Source organism: Rhea pennata, chromosome 7, assembly GCF_028389875.1.
Source record: "Rhea pennata isolate bPtePen1 chromosome 7, bPtePen1.pri, whole genome shotgun sequence".
Lineage (NCBI taxonomy): Eukaryota > Metazoa > Chordata > Aves > Rheiformes > Rheidae > Rhea > Rhea pennata.
This window is the reverse complement of record NC_084669.1, coordinates 4,316,096-4,333,486: the sequence shown is the minus strand read 5'-3', so window position 1 is coordinate 4,333,486 and position 17,391 is coordinate 4,316,096. Positions and strand designations below refer to the sequence as shown.

At 43.6% G+C, this 17,391-nt stretch overlaps 1 protein-coding gene across 1 annotated transcript in view; it reads right to left on the bottom strand.

Annotated features, from left to right (window-relative positions):
- Positions 1-525: 525 nt before the first annotated feature.
- CHST15 (carbohydrate sulfotransferase 15) overlaps positions 526-17,391 on the bottom strand; it is a 40,700-nt gene continuing 23,834 nt past the window's right edge. The window contains exons 3-8 of the mRNA XM_062579948.1: positions 15,623-15,962; positions 13,760-13,906; positions 10,344-10,500; positions 5,027-5,183; positions 1,894-2,041; positions 526-1,139 (exon numbers count right to left, since the gene is read on the bottom strand). Coding sequence (XP_062435932.1) covers positions 949-1,139; positions 1,894-2,041; positions 5,027-5,183; positions 10,344-10,500; positions 13,760-13,906; positions 15,623-15,962 — 1,140 coding nt within the window. The 3' untranslated portion in view covers positions 526-948. The remainder of the gene's footprint in view (positions 1,140-1,893; positions 2,042-5,026; positions 5,184-10,343; positions 10,501-13,759; positions 13,907-15,622; positions 15,963-17,391) is intronic.

Below are 17,391 nucleotides of genomic sequence, written 5' to 3'. Positions count from 1 at the left end.
GAAGCCCCATGCTGTAGCTGACAGTGACTCTAACACAAAATTTCATAGTGATTTTAAAATGCACATTTCTTGGCAATGGGATACTGCAGAGTGATTGTGTAAGACCCAACAGAAAATGCCAAAAAATAAAAGCTCTTCATGGCCAGCAATGGACTCTGCTTCACGCCATTATGGGTTTCCTGAGAAAACATGTGACTGATAAGGAATGGATGATACTTATCTGTATTTACATACAAAATACAGAAGACAAATGGATTTGTTACACTAAACATTGTATGCAGCCTGTTTAAATTTGTCATTCATTCTTACCTGGCATATGAAATTCTTCTTTTACAAGAACTGTGGTTAGGAAAGTCCTTTTATACTGAAGATATAAACTAGGCTTGCAAATCTATGCAAGTACAGTTATCTCCATTAAAGTCATTTGCCTTTGTCTTTGTTTCAGAATTAAGGAAAGAGAAAAACTTTAGTGTGAGTGAATACTGCATTTGTGAATATGCTGACAGAACAAAACAAAATTTTAGGTTGAATTCAATTAAAAATTTTAATGACTAAATGACACTGATAGTTTGAAAGAATGAATGAATAACATATACTGAAAGTGAGATTATAAGCGTAACTGCAGGAGACTGATGCTAGTTCTGTGTTGCAGCATCTTAGAGAAGGTTAATCTTCAACATCCCAGCAGAGTGCAAGACGTCTCCTTCACACTCCTGCTTTTCCACTCTTCTGCTGGGGTAAAAGAAACTGGTAAGCAAGATGCTTTACATTCTCACAAGGAAAATGTGATATAACTGTTGTGACATGTGCTGACTGAAGGTGAGAGTCTCATCTCATCCATCGGTTTCTCTTTGGAATGGGAAAAATGTAAATATCCACGCACAAAAATAGAATTTAAAAAAATAAAAACTCCTTTAAACACTGTATTTGTGGCACAAAATTTACATATTATGTCCTCTTCCATAAAAAAGCATCATCAAAAAGAACTTGTGCCAGTTTTGTATTAAAAGGCCTATAGAAATCTCTTAAAATTGCCTTCGTTGTTGGTAGCATAGGTCCCAGACTTCGGTCTTCAGGTCGACGAGTGTTTGATGCAGGGCTCTTTGTAATCAGAGCTTCTTGTTTCTCACTTAGAGGCCCTGTGGTAAAATAGAACATTAGCTTAGTATATTTTCTCAAAAATGCCTATGCTAAAAAATGACTAAATAAATACATTTGCCAAGAGAAGACAAATGTATGTTAGCAGAGATGATGTTTCAGAATATTGAATACAGGTTTAGGTTTGTAAAATAAATCACAGTTAACAAATACAGAAATAATATGTTTTCCTTTCATATTAATTAATCATCTCTACAACAAGCAGCATGAATCATTTTTGGAGGAAAAGATTGGTTTTCAGAAAACAACTGTGACATTCACTATAACTTTCTGTCCCATAAAACAATTATTTTATGGCGTGAGTTGTCAAACATCTGCTAGAGTGAAACTCCACTAGCCTCACTCATGGCTCGTGTAAGGCTTTTTTTATACATATATATATTTTTATTTTTTTTGTGTGGTATTGCTCTGCACCTACGTTAAGTCCACGACAAACAAGCTCTGGTTGACTTCCGAGGCACTACTTCATTCTGCATAGTAAGATATATCTCTCCACTATAAGTGTTTTTTTTTTTTAATATCATCTATTGGACCTTCTAATAGCAATCCTCTCATAAGCGTACTATGGGAATATGGGAATTTTAATTTTGTTTGACTCAAAACAATACGATTAATGTATCTTTCAAAAACAGATTCACATGCTTCTGCTTCCTCTTCTAATCGAAGCAACAATAATGTGGAAGAGGGATCACATGACTTTCTGCACTTCTCTCAAAGCAGCCTGATGACACCTACCTAGATCCAGAAACTGGAACACCATGTGCATGGTATATTTCACATTTGATGCATGATCCTCCAAGCGAAGAACTAGTATCTGATCTTTATCAAAAACAGTCAGCCAGTCCAAAAGATACACAACGTAAAGACCCACCTGCAACCTTACCTGTAAGCAAGACAAACAAACCAAAATTAATTCATTCCCACATTTGAGCAATGACAAACTAACATTCACCTCTGTCTCCTGAAAAAAAAATCTCAAATGCGGTTTTTTGAGGGACTATTAAAATATAAAGTCTAAAAATTCTTTGACCTTCGTCTCGTTTTCAGCACCGCTGAAGTCAACCTTTGCAAACGCCCCGTCCCCGGGCAGCGGAGATCTCCTTTCAGCGCAGGCCCGAGGGCAGCAGCTGCCGCCGGCTGCAGCGCGCCGGGCACGCGGCGCATCCGCCACCGGGCTGCGCGGAAGCTCGGCAGAGCGGCGGCGGGGCGCTCGGCACGGCCTCGCCAGCCTCCTCGGCGTTCAGCCCAACCGAGTCGGCGAGGAGACGCTAAGAGCTTCCAGCTACTGCATTAGCAGCACTTGAAGGAGAGGTGCTAAGTCTTGCTAGCGTCCTCAGGTCCTGAGCAGGCAGTTTCACAGCTTTCTCCAAATTGTCAGGGAGAAATAGCACCTCTTCCAGTGACAGCAGTCAATACCGAGCAGTTTCTAAGCTGCAAGAGCGGGGCAGCTGCATCGTGTTAATGGTGCCTCGTCTAAGTACTGAGCGAGACAGCCAGCTACCTGCGGCCAAGGAGGACAAGCACGCACGTGAAAAGCCCATCTTTCAGTCTGCCCTGATCTAATCTCTGTTACTTTTCTCCATTTTACATAATAAATCTGAGGCATGAAGAGAGTAGGTAGCCTGGTGTTCTTTAAAGTCCAAGCTCTGACTGTGCTTATAATTTTTTTTTTCTAAAAGTCTTCACGCTCAAATGAGAGAAACATGAATCCCAAGTTGGAAGCATCCTTCATAAAAGAGACTTAACATCTTCAAGTCACATTACTACAGGACTGTGGAAGTCAGGTAACAACAGTATCTTATGCTTTTCACACTGCACTGTGCAACTTGGGTTGATACCTAAGTTCTACTAAAATGAGACAAATTATCGGCAAATCATTATTATCGCAATGTGTGATTCTGACACATCTTGGTGGTTTCTTGCAGCAGGCCTCCGTATTCAGCAAACTTCTTTTTCTACTTATTATGTGTCACACAAGCAGCTGACACACAAGATCGTTTAATTAGATTTAAACATCAGCCTAGTCTGCATTCGTGCGGGCAGGAGCAGCAGCCGCGCAGAGCCCTCCACCGCCGGTCAGCACCCCGCTGGGCGAACGCGCCCCTCGCTGCTGCATTCTGCCTTTCCTTCCCCAGGAGAGAGCGAGGCGGGCGGGAGACACGGGGCGGCCGCACGCTGCGGTTCGGATTGCAGCGTTTTGGAGCACCTGCGGAACACGGGCTTGGAATCATTTATAAACTATTCACCAGAAACGGGAACTTTATTTTATCCCAGAAATTCACTTTCAGTTCTCCTGGGATCAACAAGGACCTTCACGTTCTTCCTTACACACTCTGTTGTACCGACTCACTTTTGCTGCCTACTGCTCTTCTGTCTCCTCCATAAGCCCTGATGCGTCTCCCTTGACATCAAAGGGCAGCAACAGGATTTCCCAAGCAATCCTCCCCTCCATAAAAGCTTGCCTCTGGCTTCCTTTCCCTGGGTAATAGGCTTTTCACTGATTTAAGTGAGGATAAACATATCTTGCTGTACCGGTTAATAGCTATCATTAGTAACAATGTCCACGACACTCATTTGCCCTGTTTCAGGAATACATTGACTATGAGCAAAACAAAGATTTTTGTTGTGGACAAAATTAGCAATCTAATGAGCTCACAGGGGGGAAAAAATATCTCTGTTTTTTCAATATACAGCAAACTCTGCACCTAACAGATTATTGCTTGGCTGGAGCAGAAGCTGAAAAAGCCACCCCGGTCAGCGTTCATGTTTTATTACAAAACCTGCGTGTGGCTTTCCGGAACGACGCATTTTGAGCACGCGTCACCTATTTGTCCAGAAGGTATCCTCTTCAGAGCGCCGTCTCGGGTGACGGACGAGGATCGTTCCTGCGCCGCAGGGGAGAGGGTGGAGGAAACCCCGTCTGCGTTCCTCCCTCCGCGCTGGAGGGAGCGCGCGTCGTGGCAGGAGATGGGTGGCACGCACCGCTGCGCCCCTCGGCCATGCCCGGGTTAGCCTGGCTGCCACCGGCAGGCAGCCGCTCCAGCCGCCTGCCCGCGTAAGGGAGAGGGACAGGCTGCTCGCCGCACGACTGCAGGGATCGAGCCTACCTAACACGCTCTTTTACGGCTATTTTTTTGACCAGAGGAGGCACTACTGACATTAACTTCTCCCCAGGGACCTCGGAGGAAAGCATTCCCCCTGAATCCTTTACAGCTTTAACAAATAAAATAGGATTCGATGCCAAACCGACCAGAGTTCATCCTTCAAGTCAACCTCTTCCATATTACTCTGCAAAAGGCTTTTCTCTCCCCCTCAAGCAAAACTTGAAATCCATTCAACACTAAAAATTTGAGTTTTTGAAAACTGAGCTTGTAGTACTTCCCCATGCCCTCCGCCAGCATTTTCTGTAATTCTTTTTTTTTTTTTCATTTTCTGATGTGCACAATTTAAAGAAAAAGGTTTTATCTGGTTATTGGTAGTCTTTTCTTGCAAAAGAATATGTAATTTATTCTGATTTTGAGGCAATTTTGTACCACAAAGATCCTTGCGAGAGCTACTTTTTGGAGAGGTCTGCAAAAAGCTTACACATTCAACTGTAATCTTCACTAAATGTGCTCTCTATACCCTTGCACAATAGAAAGAATGTATTATTACTGCTGGCATTCATCAGGGAACAGACTGAGGAGACAGCTGAGCCAGTACATCAGCTTTTACATGCTTGCATATATATTTATGTCATCCGCTTTACAAAAGAAAAAGGAGAAAGTTCTATTTCTTGGTATTTACTTGCACTGTGTTTTGCTATATAACCTTGACACAACCTAACATTACATAAGTAAAGAATTAAATGTTAAAAGGAAATACGCACGGGCATGGCGTTGTTAAGAGTGTTGTTGTAGACACAGGCTCTCAATGAGTAATCCAGCATGCAATTTTCAAACAGCTGCAGTGATTCTGCCACTTTTTCATGAAAATCTTCTGCAGATTTATTAGCGCTTGCAAAGTATAGATAATCGGAGTACAATCTGTGAGTGAAATGTATAAGTAAATGTTAAAGGAAATGAAGGAAGAACTATTTACATGACAATGAAAATAAGTCACATTAATTGAGAGAAGTGATACGTATCTGTGCACCATTACCCCACTAACAGCCAGTTCACTCAGTGACAGAATTTTTTCTTCATTTTGATGAGGTGTTCAGCTTAATCATCAGTGACCCAGGTGAAGGGACAGAGTGCCTCCTCGGCAAGTTTGCTGATGATACCAAGCTGGGAGGAGTGGCTGACACACCTGAGGGCTGTGCTGCCGTTCAGAGAGACCTGGACAGGCTGGAGAGCTGGGCAGAGAGGAACCTCATGAGGTTCAACAAGGGCAAGTGCTGGGTCCTGCACCTAGAAATAACCGTAGGCACCAGTACAAGCTGGGGGCTGACCTGCTGGAGAGCAGCTCTGCAGAGAAGGACCTGGGAGTGCTGGTGGACAACAAGTTTACCATGAGCCATCAATGTGCCCCTGTGGCCAAGAAACCCAATGGTGTCCTGGGGTGCATTAGGAAGGGTGTTGCCAGCAGGTGGAGGGAGGTGATCCTGCCCCTCTACTCAGCCCTGGGGAGGCCTCATCTCGAGTACTGTGTCCAGTTCTGGGCTCCCCAGGACAAGAGAGACATGGAGCTACTGGAGAGAGTCCAGCGTAGGGCTACAAAGATGCTCAGAGGGCTGGAGCATCTGCCCTACGAGGAATGGCTGTGAGAGCTGGGCCTCTTCAGCCTGGGGAAGAGAAGACTGAGGGGGGATCTGATCAATGTGGACAAGTACCTGAAGGGAGGGTGTCAAGGGGATGGGGACAAACTCTTTTCAGTTGTCCCATGTGACAGGACAAGAGGCAATGGGCAGAAATTGAAGCACAGGAAGTTCTGCCTCAACGTGAGGGGGAATTTCTTCCCTGTGAGAGTGACAGAGCCCTGGACAAGGTTGCCCAGAGAGGTTGTGGAGTCTCCTTCTCTGGAGATCTTCAAGGCCCGCCTGAATGCAACCCTGTCTAACATGCTGTAGGTGACCCTGCTTGAGCAAGGTGGGCGTGGACTAGATGATCTCCAGAGGTCCCTTCTAACCTCAACCATTCTGTGATTGTGTGAGTTTTGGCTTAGAGCAACATCCACTCCAGTGAGTTGCTAAACTTCATCCCCTCTCTTACGTTCAGAGTCTTTTGAGATCAGGGCCCTAGTAATGGTGAGCCAACACAGTTCTCCCAAAGGCAAACTTTTCAAATATATATACTTCTATTTTGCATTATCTATGAGTAGTAGAGCTGGTCTCGACTGACACTGGGACCTCGGTATATTAGGTGTTCCACATTGCTATGGAAAGAAGCAGTTTTCATCCCAAAAGCCTTACCATCTAAATCGAAAATAAAAGAAGAATGAGATTGGTAACAAAAAAAGTGATTTTTGTGTGGTCAGCAAACTGGTCATCCTCAAAGTTGGAAAACACTCCTGATTTTCCAGTTTTTGCAGAAAGCTCCATCTGCTCACATCGCTTCTAGGTCAACTTTTAGTTAAAGCTCCCAACTGACAACTTTCCATGTCTTTTCTCTTTTTTCTAAAGCTCAAACGCTGTAATTAGGTGGAAAATTCACACGGATACAGTAACAGGCTATGTTGTGCTACAGCCTACTGCTATGTTGCCTAAGCAATCCCACCTCTATTTTATGGAGTGAGGATGGCAGGATTTAGGCCCCATGGGTGCCTGCAGTTGCAATGCAGCAAGAAAGCAGAGTATACAGCGTCAGGCTGCTGCTGCGAGCAAGAACCACCAGCAGCAGGAATAGCTGGCGACAAAGTATCTCTCCTTTCCATACTTTTAGCGTAAGTTTTTCTGTTGCTTAAATAGCACCAGAAAAAAGATGATCTAAAAATGAGTCCATTTGGATGGGGAGGTGAAGGGGGCTACAAGCAAATAACAGATTTATGTTTATATTAATCCCTGAAACCATGGTTAGAATCTCCCAAGAAAAATATAGTTCAAACAGAGACAAGTGAAATGCTCTAACATGGCACAAATATAAGATTGTGAATCATCTCCTGAACATGGGGGGTTTTCCCCTATTTGGGCTTATAAACTATGATCAGAACCCCAGCAATACTATGGGATTTTGGCGTCAGTTTTATACCAATTGGAAAAGAGTCAGGCTTCTACCGTATGTTTGCAGTACAGGTACTACAGCTCTGCAGAACCCACCTCTCAACACAGATTTCCAAAATCCTGCATCTCTCCCTCCCTGTTTCAAAGCACACAAGTGTCTAAGACATGACTGAAAAAAATCAGTCGATTAAGGTCTCATTTTATGGCTGCAATAACCTCTTGCATTTCACTCACTTTTTTAAAAAATTCCTTTCAATATTTTATTAAACGAGAAAGTCTGCTCTCTAGATTTCCACAGGTACTTTAAAATTCATCATTTAATTTAGAAGGTTAGGCCTTAATCCACCAAAGCACTTAGGCATGGGAATCGCCCCTCTGCACTCATTATTTATGTTAGTGTTTTGCAAGAACAGGACACTAATTCCCACATGAAATAGTTGAACACTCTGTGTTCACTTAAAAAAACAGGAAGAGAAAGGCTACATTTGTTGCAGGATGTTTTCAATTCTTTTTTTACACATTAAAAATAAAATAAAAAAAAAAGTCACAGAAAACCATAGCAAATGAAGAGGCAGCACCCAAGGGGGAGCAATGCCGTCTGCGGGATTCACCGACTAAGAAACACGAAGACTTTATTTCTGCTGATGCACAAGCCAGACGTTTAAAACCAGGTGCCAGGAGAGAGAACACTGCTTGCAAACACTTCGAAGCAGCAGGCAGGAGAAAGGCAACCTTCAGCGCTGCCCGTCACCAGAGACGCAGCTAAGTGCCCTACGCTGGCTGGGGTCCAGTTCTTCCCAGCCGGGCGATCCAGGCAGGGCTCTGCAGAGAAATGCCCTGGAGGAACACCCAGCTTGCTCAGCAAACTAGCTGCTAGGTGGTCGGAGATGGCAGCTACTGACCTGCTGCCTGGCATAATTTAATGTGTGCTCTGGGAGATTCAGCTGCTTGGGGAACAGAAAAATTGCCTCCCTCGCTCAGGTTGCCCATTTAACAACATTCTGCCACAACGCATGCCGCGTACTGTAAGCCTGTTTGCTCTGGGTGCTTTAAGAACTGCTTAAAAATGTTTCTCTAGCCAATATTTGTATCAGTTATGTTCTATAGATATTAATTTAATGCTGGTAGACTTTAAAATACTAAATCCTTTTACTAGAACTTCGAAAGTTGACTGTAAAAGGTAAAAAGTAAGAAGTTACCTTTATTCTGTTTCTACAAACAGTAGGAGGGAAAAAGAAAACAGTTTTCTTTAAATGAAAAAACTCCATCTCAGAGCATCGAGTGAGTATCAGGCTCCAAGCTAGCAAGCCTGCAGGGGGTGGTGTTGGCCGAGAGAGCAGCACGAACCCTGGCCCACGTGCGTCCTCCGCAAAGAGCCCCCACGGCGCTGGCTGTCCCTGCTCCTCTGCCTGTGGCCAGGAGCCAGGGAAAAGCCAAGTTCAGGTAAATGTGGCAGCGGTAAAGCATGCAACAGGCTTTCCCATAGCAGAAACACATGTGAACATCAAGATTGCCATCTCCTAACAGCAGCTTTGCAGCAAGCATGCCCAAGACGCAGCCCAGCTCGTCTGGGAAAGACGGGATGGGGCTGACGGGGTCCTAGAGGAGAGGTCCTAGAGGGGAAGGCAGCCAGCAGGCATCGCTCACCCGACGGGCCCGAGCTCAGCTTGTTTAAAAGCTTTAATCTGACTGCTTATTATTTCTCATCACCCATTAAAGTAAACCCATAATTTCAAAGACTTGCTGACATCGTATGGAAAACTATGTACTTGAAGAGAAGTTCTCCCTCCGCAGGGCAGCTGAGACTTCCTATATTTCTTTCCATCTGTTTTTAATTCTGGGGACATGTGCACGGAAGTAAAACCTTTGCTGATTAGGATTTCAGCTGTTCCTGCTACTTGAAGTCATCGCCCTCGATCGCGATCCCTTACGGCTAAGTAACTGCGCCACGGCAGCCAGGTCACCAGGCGAAGGGACAGGGGACGAGCCGCCCCGGACGCGTTCGGGCGCGAGAGCCACCGGGGCAAGCGGGGCAGCACCCGAGACGGCGGCGCTGCGGCCCGGTGCCCCCACTGCCCGAGGGAAATGCCCCCTTCCGCCGGGCAGGGCGAAGGGTCCCGGCACCGGGCCCTTCTCGGCCGCCGCGAGGACACGGTCCCGCTGCCCCCAGCCCGCCGGGGCTGTTTTGCTCCCTGTGGCTCACACGAGCTGCAAGCAACAGGGGCAAAGGGGGTCACAAACCAACCCACCGTAACTGCGGCACGGGAGACGAAGCTCGCCTTTTGCCTCCTCTTCACTACAGCTGGCAAAGAGCAACCCCCACGCTGCGGTGGGGCGCTAAAGCGATCGGGGGATTTGTCGGGAATTTGTAGGAGGAAGCCGCCTCGGCCAGCTCCTGGCCCAGGAGGAGCTCGCGCTGAGCATCCCTGCAGGGCCAATACGAAGGGCTACGAGAGGAGGAAGGGACCGGTCGCAGCCCCCTGCCCCGACCCTCGTGGAGCGCAACCACTCCACCGCAGCGGGCAGCAGCCCGAGGCGTTGGCTGTGCGAGTTCAAACGCTCTGGAGAAGCTTTGCATTAGTGGTGCACCAGATATTTCTAAGATTAAAAAATGTTTGGGTCATCTGCTGATGCTGGAGCTATTTGCAGTCTTTTAATCATTTTAAACAGCATGCCCCTCAAAGACATAAACCTCAGTATTGACTCCCTTGAACAGGAATTGAGGCATTTCAAGGGCCACTTACGTTGAGTCTCGTAAGTGCAGCACCATTCCCAGCCCAGTGGGCCCCGATGGCTGCCAGGGCATGTTAGCCCAGGTAACAGAGCTCTACTAGGTACGGCCACATATCCCTCTTGAAAACCTCACAGTTGAAAGTTCCAAAGCACATAGAACAAAAATCCTTTAGCGTTCATGTTATAAACCAAATAATTCTGCTAAACACTGTGTGGACATTTAGTTGTGCCCAAGTGAGAGAATAAGGTAGCAGTAAGAAAAGCAGTAAGTAAAAGATTTGCTTGCATATTTAGCAGCGCAATCCTTGCTCACCTTTCAACAGGATCTCTTAGCATGATGATAAGTTTGGCATTTGGTTGGAAGGCATGGATAAAATCCTGGATTAAGAATGGAGGTTCTCCATTTGTACTGTTGTCATAAAAAAAAATCCAAGCGTTGTTGTCCCACATTGTTGAGGCACTGGCCTCCCCTGGAAGTTAAAAACCATTTCTGTTAATAACACATTCCTTTCTTTACATTGGCATGTATGCAAATCGTATATCCAGACTCTGAACTGCTGTAGACTACTTAAGAGTGGCACTATTAATTTTATCATTAAACACACTTTGCTGGTTCTTACAAATCCAGCTAATTGTTCTGCAGAGCTGGAGGACTCTCATTGCCTACCACTTTTGTGACTGTAGTGACAGTTGAGGCGGGTTTTATAAAATTTCACCAGAACTATTCCTATCCACTAACCACAGTCCTTCCTGTTAGCGGTTAACACATGCAAATGTATTTGACTGGGGCTGGAACTGGCTGCCCAGAGTTTCTGGCCTGTCCAGCCCCAAGGCAGAAGGACCAGCTACCTTCCCAAGACCTTCATGCTCCTTGCAGCATCCTTAGGCTACATCCAAGAGTTCTTAATTTTCCTGATCTCAGAGAAGCAAGCTCCTAATGAGTTATATAATTTGGAGCAACCTCAGCAGGCAACCTATTCCAGTGCTTCACAACCCAGCTAACTGGACAGGTTTTCCAAGCACATAGTCTACATTTCTTGCTGTAATTTCAAGCCCTGAGTCTCCATAACCTTCTATATACAGCCTCTGCTTCTCTACACTAAAGAAATACAGTTCTTTTGATCTTCCCTCACACGTCTCTGTTTGGTAGACCTCTGATTGTATGTAATCCTCTCTTTTGGATTCTCTCTAATTAGCTTGCACATGATGACCAAACATGACCATAGCGCATGTGTAAGCAGATGTTCTTATCTGAATTAAATAAAGGTAATGCACTCAGACATGAAGACCATCTTCTTCTCACTGCAAGCCAGTGCCCTCCACAGAAGTCACTTCAGCTGCGGTCAGCCACACCACTGCAGTCTGTGGGCAGCACAGGAGCAGGGAAGACCACAGGCACCCAGCAGACCACGTACGGCTGCGCAGGCAAGGAAGGAGTGAGTGCCATGGTCTCAGCATGCCCCAGACCTCCAATTTGCAGGCAGCAGCTCCCTGGGAGGCTTAGACGGACACGCGTGGGAGGCAGCGGGTCGCCGTCACCGGCCCCAGGCTCTCCACAGTGTTGCAGCTACCACGGGATCCCAGCTATCCACCTCACCAGCCCTGCCGACCGCAGCACGCTACGTGAGCAAGTCAGACCCTCCCTCTCACCCAGGAACTCCTCAGCTAGTGAACACACGACAGAGTCTAACTTCTACTCCGACTGTGCACAAAAGCTTGCTTTTCATACGGGTCCTTCTTAACGTGCACGGGACTCAAGGGGCTGTTCTAACACGGTCAGCCCAGGACAGCCTGGTTCAGCAAAGGCAGATCTTCTCAGAAGAAGATGACTGTTAAGGATTAGAAAGGAAATGTAAACTCTGGCCTCTGCTGACCACAGTTTTAACTTCCCAAAGCAGCCAAAATCATTAATATCTCCAAAGAGAAAGCACTATACTGAACATGCAACAAATTAATCATGCTACAGGAATTTTTTTATGTCAAATTACTGCAGCACAACCAAAAATGTATTAATTTTTCTTATAGACTTGAAGAACATATGACTTGCTAAGTTGCCTACAGAGTGCATGACCTCTTTATTCTCTGATTAATGGACTAAAATCCTGTTGTGTTTTCACACATAAATGCATTTGACTGGGGCTGGAATTTATCATATTAATGATCACATATAAACAAGTCCTTCTCAGAGTGCCTCAAGCTAGATCAGCATGTCCCTCTTTGGCTCATCTCTAAACAGTCACTGCTTTATTTGGGAAAACACAGTAATTACCCACTAAGTATTAATATCCAAAGAAGCTTAATGATTCAAAATAACATGATGAGCTAAAGAAATGTTTATAGCTTTAATTAGATTTCTCTTTCTAATAATGTGAAATAAGAAAAGGCAGGATTCTAAGCAAATCTTATCTTCATATAGCATGCAGATTCACTTTACATTAGATTTCTTTTTTTGTTTCAGGGCTCTTTTGCTTTTTAAATCAGGATTATAAAACTGACTTAATGAGTATAATCATTCAGAACTTTTCCTATAAACTTAGTAAAAAAAGTAAACATAACCTTAATGCTATAAGAAATGAGAAGAAAAAAAATCATGAACTCTAGGAAAAGCTGCAACAGGAGGTAAGTAATCAAAGATGTATGTTGCCAATTAGATTAGTGGATTTAATTAGCATAAGCATTTCACTCAAGAAAGGACAGGACATATTATTGTAAGCACAAGGAGAATACACAGATGCCCTTGATGGCAACATTTTGCAAGACCTCATCTTTCAAATTTTGTTCAGTATTGAATACTTAATAAAGCAAAATGATCGACCTAAGCGGGGGCTGAGGAAGTATCAAATGAATGTTACTGTAGCCGAGACTATGGTTTAAGCTACATAACACAATAGGTTAAAACTTTGGCTAGAATGACACTAAAAATCTGATTCGTAGGGTAGTCCCTCTGAGGGCAGGCAGCAAAAATCTTGCCTCTATTTTCTGTAGGATAATGACATCAGGTTTATTTCAAAACTCTTTTCAACAGAGAACTGTCTATTTTGCCCAAGAAGCATTTTCATGGAAAGCATCCAGTTTCCCTGTAAGATTTTTAGGTGACAGAGTAAGCATGGTAAAACAGTGAAAACTCGCTCCCCCTCAATTTTCTGCTTTTAGCGAAAAACAAAAGTAGAATTGGAAATTCCTTCTGATGTTTCTCACTGGCAATAATCTGATTCCACCCTGGAGCCTGAGAAGAGCCACAAGGAGTTGCGTCTCTATCACGGCAACTGTCTTCAGCCTGCTACAGATTTCTGCGACACCTATTTGTAAGCAGCAATACCACTACTTATTTACTACGCTTGGGACAAGACACACATCGTTGCAGCACTGGAACCTGAAGTGACAGACAAGGATCCTGTGGCTATAGCCAAACATCTCTTACTGAAGACAAAATGAAAATTATCTTCGAAGAAGTCAACAGAATCCTTTTTTTTAATTGAATGCTGAAATTTATCACATTTACTGCTTTCTCTGGCATTTTCTAAAGAGACTGACAACTTTTTAAGCCAAACAAGTCACCATCCTCCAGGAAAGGGCAAACACTTATGCACTACCCAGAAACAGCAGAGAAAACTGGCATGAGTGGACCAGCGCAGTGAAGCATTCATACACAGGAAAATGCCCCTCTCCTGAAAACGCCTCCAACCTGGAGACACAGACACGTGTACTGCAGAAGCAGTATCTGCCTACCAATAATGATGCTGTTCATCCTGCCATTTTCTTTTGCTGCTTCACTCTGTAGCACACCCTGAATCTGATGCGCTGCTAAGTCAAACAGATCAAGGTAATCTTCCACTGGGTAGCGATCGTGAAATCCGTCCCTCAGACGAATGATTCCTAAAAAACAGTGGAAAGAGAAGTTAAAAATGGCAGGGCCAGATTAACCGATGGTGTAAATCAAGACAGCTTCATTGACGTTGGTAGCACTGAGCCAGCTAACATCAGCACAAAATCAGACCCATGGAGCGCAATGTTCAGATAACAACGAAGTCGCTGAGATCCAAGATACTATACGATTAAGCCATAAATTCACACTGACAGGAAATAACTTGAGGAGTTCAGCTTTATAGTTCCTGCTGAATAACTTGCATTTATTTACTTCTAAAATTAGCTTCTGGAATTAACATGGAAGATCAGATTCTATTTTCATTTACACCAATATACAGTGGAGTAATATCAGACTCATGCTTGATTTAACAGACAGAGAAAAGACTCTGCCAAATATGCACTTATCAACATGCACTTACTCAAATCAGAAAACTGGAAAATCATTCATATGTTTATCTTCAGAAGTATGAAAACAAAACTCCCAGAGAGTTCCCTGCTTTTCTCCTCTCTCTCCTTCCCTGCACTGCAGGGTGTTTCAATAGGATCAGCCTCCTTCCCGCATTTCTCAGCATCTCAAGCCACGTCTGTGGGGTTTTATACTCCTTTTCCCTTTCCTCTTTTCTTTCTACCTGTAGTCCCACTTCACTTTCTGTAGCATGTTCTCCATGCCTGTCCTTGCATTTTGCTTCTTACTGTAACAGAGAAGTTACAGAGAAGTTACTCTCAAGTGGGGCAAGGTCAAGGACAGCAGTAGGAAGGAATCAAGGTGGAGCAGAGCTAAAACTTTAGAGCAGGACCCCTCAGCTCTCCCTTTCCTGTTCCTCTTGCTTGACTGCATAACTACCACAGGTCCCACAGTTCACAGGGTTGCCTCCCTTATTTCCTAAAGTAGAGCTAATTATCCCCAAAGTAAAACCTTTTTGCATTGTACTCCTTTAACTCTTAATTATAACAAGCATTTAGAAAATGTCTAAAATATCTTAGAGTCAACTGTATTAAAGACAGGAAAAAAAGTGGAAGAACTCATTTCCATCACTAGTTTTACAACTTTATGTGTACATACTAATGTACATACAACATTGTTACACAAAAAGACATCTGTTTGCTTCTCAAATTAATTTTATTTTCTGTTAATGAATATTTAAAATATCTATGATACTGGTGATAAACAAAAACCATCCAACAAAGATTTCATTAATATTTAGCTCCACCAACCAGAGCTACAACGCTAATGAAACTTCTACCATAAAACACCATCATATTTATCGAAGGATATTTATATTTATATTTATATTTAAGGACTGAAGCCACCCACATTTCAATTGCTGATACTTGAATTATACATGTAGCAAAGGCTTTGCATAAAAAGTCAGCATTACAAAACTATTATCACTACTCTTTATATCTTCCATGATAACCTAACTGCGCCTCTTCTTGCTTTTCCAGGGTGTACACACTGGGTTTTATTATATTTTCTAAATTTTCCAAACCACTGCAAATGACCCAAATGAAATGTACATTACTGTGAAAGTTTTAATGCAAAATATCATTAAACAAAAGCAGACTAGAACATACGGAGCATCCGTAGCCCAAAAGTTTCTGAAGTTTTAACATCAGGGGTTTCAAGCCAAACCAACACAGAACACAGAACCCCAAATACACACAAGGAATTTCAAAGTTTGACAGAGACAAGAGCTCTGGATGCAGAGGTACGTGTTTACTCACCAAAGCGCTTTCTTGTCCACCAGTGCGGTTCCTTGATGGCTGAGAACCGAACATCAGGGTGCAACCTGAGCCGGTCATAAAGGTCCGTCGTTCCACACTTGGGCTGGCCGATAATGTAGAAACGGGGAAGGCAGCGCAGTCGATAGTGTTTGTTCTTGTAGTGATACAAGTGGTTCCAAAATACCTTTCTGAGGTAATCAAAGATGGTGCGAAAACGCTTTGAATACAGTGCATATGAGTTTGTGGTGTAAGGATCCGTGGTTGTGTTTCCTCTGTACTCTTCATACCAACACGGATTCTTGCTATTTGAAAGGAATTTATTAGGAATTACTGAAAACATCTGCAACATAAAGAACAACAATTTCAGTCAAGGCAGTAAATAAATTAGTTATATTTAGTTATATACTTTATACTTAGTATACTTATTCAGTTATTCATTCAGCGCAGAAAGAGAACACAATGGAAACAATATGTGGATGTTTTTAATCTTATTTTTTAAATATAAAGTTGACCTAACTTACTGCTTCTGATGACACTGGACCAGAGCCTGTGCAAAGACTTGGCCCAGAAGAGTATATTCATAAATCCATTGATTTTAAGGCCAGAAGGGACCTCCATAATTCACTTAGCTCCTCTATAACCCTCAAAATCAATTTTTAAAATCCTAGTTTCCAGGGATATGATCTTCCTAATATTTGAGCAAACACAAACAGACTCCAGCAACCTTTTATTTCATTAGAGCTTTCACAGCAACAAGCAACTATGCCACAGAGTTTTGTTAGGTCTCTGCAGGCTTCTCACAAGACCAGTTTTTAACAATAAATCATGGAGGCCTTGGAGTGTCTCCAGCTGCACCCTTGAGGCTTGTTAATTTGGGCAAGCCAATGGTGGTTATCCAGGAGAAGGAGAGAAGGGTAATGGAGTGGGAAGGGGTGGGGGGAGAGAGAGGAATCCGGAGGCAGGGCAGGAGGGAGCAGCTACCCAGTACCTACATGTGGGTTATACAGAGCTTCTCAGCACATCATGCTACCTGGCGACATGCTCCAAACAACCACCTCTGCGAAAAAAAGTAAGGGTCTCACTGGGAATAGCGCTCTCGGACTGATCTTCAAGAAAGCGGCTCTCTCTTCAAAATCTAAAACTAATTTTCCATTTTATTAACCTGTGAGAGAGCTCACTGAACTATCATCATTAGGGAAAAACTGAGAAGCAGTTGCAAATAAATCTCAGCAACTCTCTTCCAATCCAATTGATCCAATTTAACTTAAAAAATAATTGACAATTAAAACCCTCTGGTTTTGCCTCACCTCAGTGGGGACCATGTACTGCAGGTGTGTGCCCAAGCTCATTCTTTATGCTACAAGGGCAGCAAAACTTGGCAGCAGCAATCTGCTGAAATCTGTAGAGCTAATTTAAGAGATACTGAAGGCAAGATTGCAAAAGTAACTATTATGAGGACTGATTTAGCTAATGATGTAATAATCGGATCATACTAATTTCCCATTTTCATTCTGAAATACAGGGTTTGCAATGATCAGATTCTCAGAAGGCTTTCTGGTAATGAGCTATTAGAAAGCTCCTTTCTTCTTTATCAGTTAAGATGACTGAAGAACATGACCGACTGAGAATGATTTAGAATGGGACAAGGTAAAAAGGCAATGCATTTGTACAGCTGACCTTGTTTCAGGTGTCAAGATCATTTATATATCTATTTTGCCTGTGACTTGGAAGGATGTGATTATAATATCAACTTTTCAGGCAGTGTAAAT